Source organism: Apium graveolens, unplaced genomic scaffold (assembly GCF_009905375.1).
Source record: "Apium graveolens cultivar Ventura unplaced genomic scaffold, ASM990537v1 ctg6656, whole genome shotgun sequence".
NCBI lineage: Eukaryota > Viridiplantae > Streptophyta > Magnoliopsida > Apiales > Apiaceae > Apium > Apium graveolens.
The window spans coordinates 3,227-11,941 of record NW_027419671.1 but is presented as its reverse complement, the minus strand read 5'-3'; the positions used below and the strand labels follow the sequence as shown (position 1 = coordinate 11,941).

General features: G+C 32.7%; 2 protein-coding genes across 2 annotated transcripts; both read right to left on the bottom strand.

The window, feature by feature from the left end:
• Window positions 1-7,175: 7,175 nt before the first annotated feature.
• LOC141703448 (uncharacterized) lies at window positions 7,176-7,781 on the bottom strand. Its single transcript, XM_074506977.1, has one exon. It carries the CDS (start codon window positions 7,779-7,781, stop codon window positions 7,176-7,178), a length of 606 nt encoding a protein of 201 aa, XP_074363078.1.
• A 317-nt stretch (window positions 7,782-8,098) lies between these two features.
• LOC141703447 (uncharacterized) lies at window positions 8,099-8,446 on the bottom strand. The gene has a single exon (XM_074506976.1). The coding sequence runs from the start codon at window positions 8,444-8,446 to the stop codon at window positions 8,099-8,101; it is 348 nt and encodes a 115-aa protein (XP_074363077.1).
• Window positions 8,447-8,715: the final 269 nt, after the last annotated feature.

Sequence of the window (8,715 nt, the reverse complement as noted above, 5' to 3'; positions counted from 1 at the left end):
ATGATCTGGATAGTCAACGCCAACATTGTGCATGGCTTTCTTATGATATTTGTAAATGTTGTCTTTCGTGCGAGTGGCGCACTTCTTCCATAAAAGAGTAGATATGACTGAACCATGTTCATTAGCCCACTGGTAATGTTTTTGCAAATAAATTTTACCAAGGGAATATAATTACAAGTTATTTTACTATACATTAAAAATGAGTTCCTACTTCAAATGACAAAATAGTTAAAATAGGCTATATACCTTAAATTTAGCCCAAACTGCTTCCTTGTGGACGAGAGGTGTGTTGGCCCACGTAATTGCAGGTTTAGGCCAATTCTGAAGGCACAACTGAGAAATGCACTTCACAATTTTGTTGTTTGCAAAATCGTTGTAATATATAACATTGACTCAGTTTTTTAAGTTTCATCACTCTTTTTGTTTCAATAAATGTCATTTACTGCTAACTACTTTTAACTAAAAGTATATATATTAATATTGTTTTGACAAATAAACTAAAGTTTTTGATCGTGGTTGACTATTGAGAAATTAAAATTATTTTCAATATAGAGAACTGTATTTTCTAATACGTAAAACATCAACAACAAAATAAAAATTTATATATACAATTTAACTTTTAACAATTAAACCATGCAGAGATATTTGCTCAGTCATCTGAATACTGATCAGAAAATTATAAGAGTTTAATAACCAATTACGTATAATGAAATGTAAGATACTTTGAAAATATATGAAATTCATTCTGAACTAGACTGATATATTGTAGTTTTATGAGTTTTGCACATACATATAACGAAGATTTTTTAAGTATACACATCTTTCAAAATTTTAAATTTATTTTCTCTATTCGACTAATCGATATACATTATATATATCACAGTTGATAATTTCTTTCAAATAATCTAAATATACTTCCTTTATTTTTATTTTTCAGGGTCATGTCATACAACTCCATAATACAGGCCTCCACAATGTTTTTCAACGACTACAGTCGATCGCTACCTGATTTTCAGCGACGAATATATGGTAGTCACACCTAGAAATTATTAGCTATTAATTTTGCGGTCGCCAAAAAGATCGATAGAAGATAGGCCTTTTTCTTGTAGGGAGTTTCTTAAGACCCGTTGTTTATTTTTTGTGTGCTCTCCATGGTTGATGTTGTCTTCTATAAACGACGCCAGGTTGTATTTATTGTGCGTATTTAATGTTAGTATTTGATAGTTTCGAGATTCAATGGATGCACTTGTATTTCGTGGCTTAAATTTACTCTCACAAGATGATTACATATCTCTGTGTTTTAGAAAATTAAGCCAAAATTTAGTTCTAAGTGGAGGGGTGATACCCAGTATATAGATGTTGGAGGTACATGAATTGGACTATGATTTTAAGACTTAGTAGCAATTATCCGCATTTGATTGAATTTTGGAGTACTAAAACGTAAGTAACATATTCCTTATACGTTTCATTAGCTTGGAGGCTAATTTTCATAGATTTATATTTTTAATGGGATATTTTTAGTGAATTGTTAATTATCATGTTTATTAATTACGAAAATAATAAATAATTAGGATTTCATGTCACATTAATTAGGCTTAATATTTGGACAATATAAGATCTAATTAATAAAACATTAATTATGTCACTAGGGTTATTTTTGACATATATTAATATGAATACTAGTTAACAATTTAAGTAATTTATTTATCAAGAAATAATTTAAATTATATTGTATCTCGTTAAACGAACAATTACTAACGCCGTTAAATTATATATTATGTATGAAATCTTTAATAAAGATTATGCTTGTTTAGGAAAAAATCGAGTTCGAGACATTAATAAAATGCAATATGAGGAATAAAAGTGACTTACGACAGTCACTTTTGATACTGTGTATTGCATTTAACTTATAAAAATAAATTGTTTATTCACTATTACATATGTTAAGAGTTTTTGTGAAAATAGTCGTTTCATTCTTTAAAATGAGAATAAGGTAGGAAAAAAAAATTGGAATGTTGGTTGAATCTGTAAAACCGAACCACAAAATTAGAAACGTAGAGCAGAGATCTTGATATGGAAGGACAGAAAAACATTACAGAAGTCGGGTGCCGTCATAAGTTGGAAGAAGAGAAAAAAAAAAGAGAGAGTAAATTAATGTAGGTTACGATGACGCAACTACAGCAGCGAATAAGAAGAAAAGTCCAAAGAGGGTGAAATAATGCAGTAGCCCAGTAATACTGATACATACAACACACCATGCAATGGCAAGTAAAAAAACTGGAAAACCCAGATAACACGCTTCTATTGCACGCGAAACGGTAAAACCCCTCTTTTCTCTCCATTGCGTCATTCACCCATCACCCTATATAATATCACTCCAATTTACATATACTACTCTCTGACATACTTCTGACTCACAACACTCCCTCCTCTCCCCTTCTGTCATTTAATACTACCAGATGTATCTTTTCCTGCATGCATATCTCAATGCCTGCCAGACCTTCCTTCTTCCGGAGTTTCTTATATGATACAATTGCATTAATAATACAAGATTATGTTCATATACTATATTTAATTTATTGATTAATACATATTTAAAAGGAATTAGGGAGAATGTGCAGGTGAAGTTTAGATTTCCAATTTTTTTGGTCTCACATTAAAAATTACAAATGTTGGAGGTATACATCACCTTCAAATACGACGGGTTAAGTTTTGAATTTTGATGTAACGTAAGAGGGTGGGGGGTGAGTAGGGTAAATTCAAAATTAGCAAGGAATAACTTCTGAAAGAATATGGAGAAAAGTGCAAGATTTGGATACTGTCCGTGGGGTTGATAGATTCACCTTGTAGGTTTCCTCTGGAAATGACTGCTTGCTTGCTTGCTTTATTGGTAATCATAAAATGAGTACATTATCATTATAAACGGTCACTTTTTCACCAATAAAAATGTACCAAACTCATAAAATTTAGTGTTTATTGTGAGCACACATTAGAAAGACCGCTCTACTAAATGTTATGTTATTGTTTCTTCAGTTAATACCATAGTTATATGAAACTTGTAGGTTGGTTTTCACACATGATAAACATATAAGGTGATCATGGTCGGGTTTGAAATGCAAAAACAGTAAAAATTAATCAGTTTTTAATTCGATTTAAATCGAAATTAAAACGAGATTCGTGATTCATATTCACCTAATTGAATAAATTAAAATTTATAATTTGATACCTATTTTATCTTAAACTAATCCACTCTCAAACTGAATCGCATATATACAGTAAATAAATATTAGATTAGTAGTTATATATATTACTCCCTTTCTAGTTATTTGTATGCACTTGTTATTAAGATATTGCAAGTTTGTTATTAGTTGATTAATTTATACTATACTATAATAATCAGAATGGGCTATAATTTGGTTCAACAGTTATTTCCTAATTTTTTATCGTAGATAACCCGCGGCCGCTACCCTTTGAGTGCGCACTGTGTAAACCCTACGAGCTCACGCAATAGTCTGCAAATCACGTGAACCAAGTTAAACCACATTTAGGCGACATGCACCGACTAAGAAGACATAATCATAAATTCTCCTTCGTAGAATTCGAACCTGTGACCAAAATCATAGTTATCCTCTCTTTAAAATATATCCGCTATACTACTAGATTATTAAATTACTACCCATATAGTCTATTTATCCTACAAGTAAATTACAATCACAACTTATAATATTATTAAAAAAATTAAAAAAATAGTGTTATATATCTGCTAAACTACTAAATTGTTAAACTACTAGATATGATATATTTATACTACTAAACTACGATCACATGTTATCCTATTATTTTTTTATAAATTTATTTTTATTATATATATATTTAAATAATTTTAAATTTATAATATGACGAAATAATTAAAAAAAAATAGTAATGGGAACCGCATCACACGGGATTTACGGTAGTATATCATAATATGCAGGCTATTAATGCATTCAGGTGAAAAGAATTTAATTTTATTTTCTAGTAATATAAATAATTTATGATAATCATTATAACCTTGGTCAGAAATCAATTAATCCGCTAAACTGAATTAACTAAAACCGCACCACATAACTCGGATGAGATAGGTTGAGAGTCACGGGTTCGTTTAAAAATTTAAAAAAATTGCAATATATGATTTGTTTTAGATTTGACATGTAAGACGAACTGAAGATCACTTTTACTAATTATTGCATTTTCCCGAATAAATCACAAAAAAAATTGAATTGAAAAAGTTCAAATTAACAAACTTCAACGATTAACTTTAGAATATCGATCAAGTTATATATGTTTATATTTAAATTGTCAAAATCTCAATTTAATTTACTGATAATAATTTAATAAACTCATTTGTGTTCTGAGGTCTCTTGTAATTAACCTGCACACTGGTGATCATTTTACCAGCTTATATATTGAAATTACATTTCAAAATCTTAAGAATTATTGAAATCAAACGTTAAGACACGACAGCAGTAACTTTGTTTCCTTTTCAAAGTTGTAGGTTTTTCTTTAACCGAAGTAGTTGGTCCCTGAAATATCGAATGGTCCCTGAACATCGAAGGTGTGATGAGGGTTTGGCTGTGTGATCGATACTTGGGGTGGGGCTAATTTAGATGACCATCATCGACCCTCAAGTTGAAATAAATATACTGTAATAGATTGTTGGTACAAGTACTAACTTCGCTTCCATTATCTTTCTATATATATTTTTTATTTTTTACAACTTATGTCGTGCTCCTAGTTAAAAACTTGAATTAAGAAGTTTTTTACGACTTATGTCGTCCTCCTAATTAAAAATTTCAGAATATTTATAATTTTTTTTGCATGATACTAATATAATAAAGTATGAATAAATTATTATTTTTACTGTTTTTTGAAAGTCAAAAGGGATCTCAAATACTCCCTCGCCTCTCTATGTTCCGCCATAGTCTTCAATATTGATTGTGCTCGTATTTATAAATGCGTAACTAAATTTTATTTATTTTGCTAAATTTTGTAATTAAAAGGGTGCAACTCCTTGTATTGTAATGTGTTGTACGATGACAGTGTCTTGCAACTTTTGAAGAAGGTACGGTACGGTACAGATGACTCCATGTAAAGCAAAACATCGTGCCATAAAAAGGGGTTTATAGAAAAGTTGGATGCGGATATATTATACTATTGTAATTGGTAGTTATATGGAAAATAAAAACCGAGGTATCAAAAAACAGCAGTTACTTGTGATAGTTAACTGCTTGCAATCATGTATTCTTTTCAGCTTTAGAATAATTTGTTTTCTATTTCTAAGAGCCAAACAATTCTCGTATACGTACAATCATTTTTATTAAAAGCAACATTTGTCAGCTAGGAATGAAGAGGGCTTTGGAACCCTTTTGTGGTTTCTAACCCTTTCGAATTAATTACTAATTTATGGGTGTTTAAGTCTTTTTTTCTTGGTCGATATGTGTGTTTTTTGTGTCTATTAGGTTCGCTTTTTTATTTCTCTTTTTTTTGTCGAAATCGTACTTGCATTCAAATTAAATCAAATTTCAGTACATGAGAAAGGAAATTAGGAGGAGTGACATACCACTCTCCTTTATGTAACATAGAATGTGTACATTACAAGAAAAAAGAGCAAAAACGACCAAACAAAAGTGACCAACTATAAATTTCACCAAAAACGGTGGCTTTTAAGGTCAAATTCACTTGACAAAAAATCGCGCATATAAGCGACCGACACCGGTGGATTTTGTTAGCGGTCGCTTTTATTCGGTGGATTTTATTAACGGTGGCTTTTAGTCGGTGATTTTTATTAACAAAATTGACCTACTATTTTCTGGCGGTCGATTTTAAGATTTCAAGATTTGGTGGGAAAATTGCCGCCAAAATAAAGCCTGAAATTAGAAAACAAAAGTGACCATCCGCTCGCTTTTAAAGTAATTACCAAAAAAATTAAAATAATACAACGGTCATTTTAATAAAAGCAACTGCTAGCGGTTGAATTTATAAAAGCAACCGTTTTCGGTGGATTTTATAAAAGCGACCGCCTATGGTGGAATTTATAAAAACGACTATAATTGGTCGAATTTAAAATTCCTGGGTACATATATACAAGAACTCACATTTCTTTTTATATCTTTTTGCTATTATCTCGCTCCAATAATTTACTTTCTCTCTCGGCTAAGCAATGGCGGGTCAAGTGTATCCGGCGAAAATCGATGCTCCCACCTTTTTGTACTCTCGGGTTAGAATTAAACAGGTTAGCCTACTGATTTGAATATCAATTTTCGCTTCTTGTATGACTATCAGATTAAAATCTTTCTTCTCTCTCTTGAAATCTCAGTTAGGATTTAAGATTTGGCGATTTAGCTTTACTTTTTCTAATTTTTTATGTTTTATATGCCAATTTACTTTCTTTAACTTTTTGATTGTTCCAAATTCTTCAGTTAATCAAATTATAATTCATTATTTTACTGGAGCATAAAAGACTCATTATTGTTCCAACTTTATTTTGTTTATGTGGGCTGGTACGCTAGAAAGGGTTCCAGGGGAGCATACAAGACTTTTACTGGAGATGGACGACGAGCGGGACCTTAACCCGAATATGTTTTATTGTCCTTTGTATGAGTAGTATTTTGTTGAATATTCAGTCAGTCACTTTTGGTACTGGGCTTTTAAGCAAACTATGGAACATTTAGCTTAACCTTGATGTAATATTTTGGTATTTGTGTGATAGTTTTTAACAGATTTATGGGGAATGAATGTAATTAAGCTTTGATGCACTGTTAACTTTTTTTATTTAAGCTTGTTTCCCATTTTTTATGTTTAGGCCTTTTATTAAATCTGATTTTGTTTGTAAGAATTAGGCAAGCTCTTGGCCATTTTTGGTCCCAAAATTTGACCATGTAAAAGCCACCGACTTTGGTGTCTTTAGTCTGGAAACGAGAAGTTTAAATTTCAACGAAAATTAAGAGAGGGAGGTTCAAATTTTCACCAAAATATTGAAGGGAAAAGCTGGAAAGTTGACCCGGAATAAAAGCAACCGAAAATGCAGTCGCATTTATATAAATTCCACCTCTAAACACAATTTCGACCAGGTTAAAAGTCACCGACGGGGAACGGTGGATTTTATAACAAAATCCATCGATTTCGGTCGTTTATAGCTAAAAGCAACCGATTTTTGATCGGTGGCTTTTAGCCTTTTTTCTTGTAGTGGTAGCTCTAGCTAATTCACGAGCCACACTATTCGCAGATCTAAACACAAACTGAATTAACACTTGATTTATGTGCTTTAATAAATAGACGCAAACACCCACTATGGTTCCAAAAAATGGTTCACCTGGAGCTTTCTTACACGCATGCGCTATTGCTTTCGAATCAGTTTCAAACACATATTTCTCATATTCCATCTCAAAAATCCAAGATAACGCTTCTTTTAATGCAATAGCTTCCGCTTCCCTTAGTGTCCAAGCCCCCTCTACTTTCTTGCACATAGCTCCCATGAACTCACCCTGTGCATCCCTTATAACCACACCACATCCAATGTTATCCTGAAATACTGTTGCATCCACATTAATTTTAAACCATCCCTCAGCCGGTTTCTCCCACTTTCTTGCTCCACCTTCCTTTCGACCTCCTACATCCCTTATCCGAGCTTCCCTCCATTCTTTCAACAAATAATTAGGTGCTGCCATGACACTAAAAGCAGACCCATTTTCCCTATCACAAACCCATTTGTTCCTTCTGTTCCACATCCCCCAACTTACCATTCCTATTTGCACACATTATTCCCGTGAATAACTGTCAAACACCCTTTTAATCACCCTGGCAGCTGACTCTTGAGATGAGTGTTGCATCATCACATTAATTCCTGTCATATGCCATAATATTTTCGCAAAGTCACATGAAAATAGTACATGAGTATCAGTTTCAGGTTCCGAATGATACCAGGAACACATATTACTTATTTTAACATGCTTCATTACCAGTGCATACGCTGTAGGTAGACATGACTTACAAACTCGCCAATAGGAAATTAATGACTTTACATGGTAGTTTTAATGACCATAGTCTGGTCCAGAAATGTTTATGCATCATTAACTTCCCCTTGCAACCATCGATAGCCACTCTTGACTGTAAACTCCCCCTTTTCATCTAGTATCCAATACCATGAATTTGTGTTCTCATTTAACGGCAACGGAATATGCTTAATGAGCCTGGTATCTCGACTTTGAAATATATCCTGAATTACATCCAGATCACATCTACGCTCATTCATCTGCACTAGACTATGTACCTTAGTACCTCGTAATTGCACATGCATTGGAGTCATTACATACCCATTATTCACGTCTGGAAACCAAGGTTCACCCCAACTACACGTATTCCTTCCACTCCCAATTCTCCTTCGAGCCCCTGCCTTAATCAGTTCCATAGATGCCAAGATACTCCTCCAAACATAACTTGGGTTAGAACCTACTTCAACACTTAAAAACTCGAGTTAGGATAGTACTTCGCCTTCATTACTGCAGAAACTAGAGGATTAGCTTCCTTAAGCAGTCTCCGACCCTGCTTAGCCAGCATAGATGAATTGAACTTTCTTAACTCTCTAAGCCCCAACCCTCAACAATTCTTTGGCACACAGACTTTATTCAAGGACATCCATTTTACCCCTCTACTATTTTCCCCATTCCCCCATAAGAA

What these genes read in the sequence shown, in the direction of transcription:
- LOC141703448 (XM_074506977.1), bottom strand. Translation starts at nt 7,781, where the DNA reads ATGGTAAGTTGGGGGATGTGGAACAGAAGGAACAAATGGGTTTGTGAT.
- LOC141703447 (XM_074506976.1), bottom strand. Translation starts at nt 8,446, where the DNA reads ATGGAACTGATTAAGGCAGGGGCTCGAAGGAGAATTGGGAGTGGAAGG.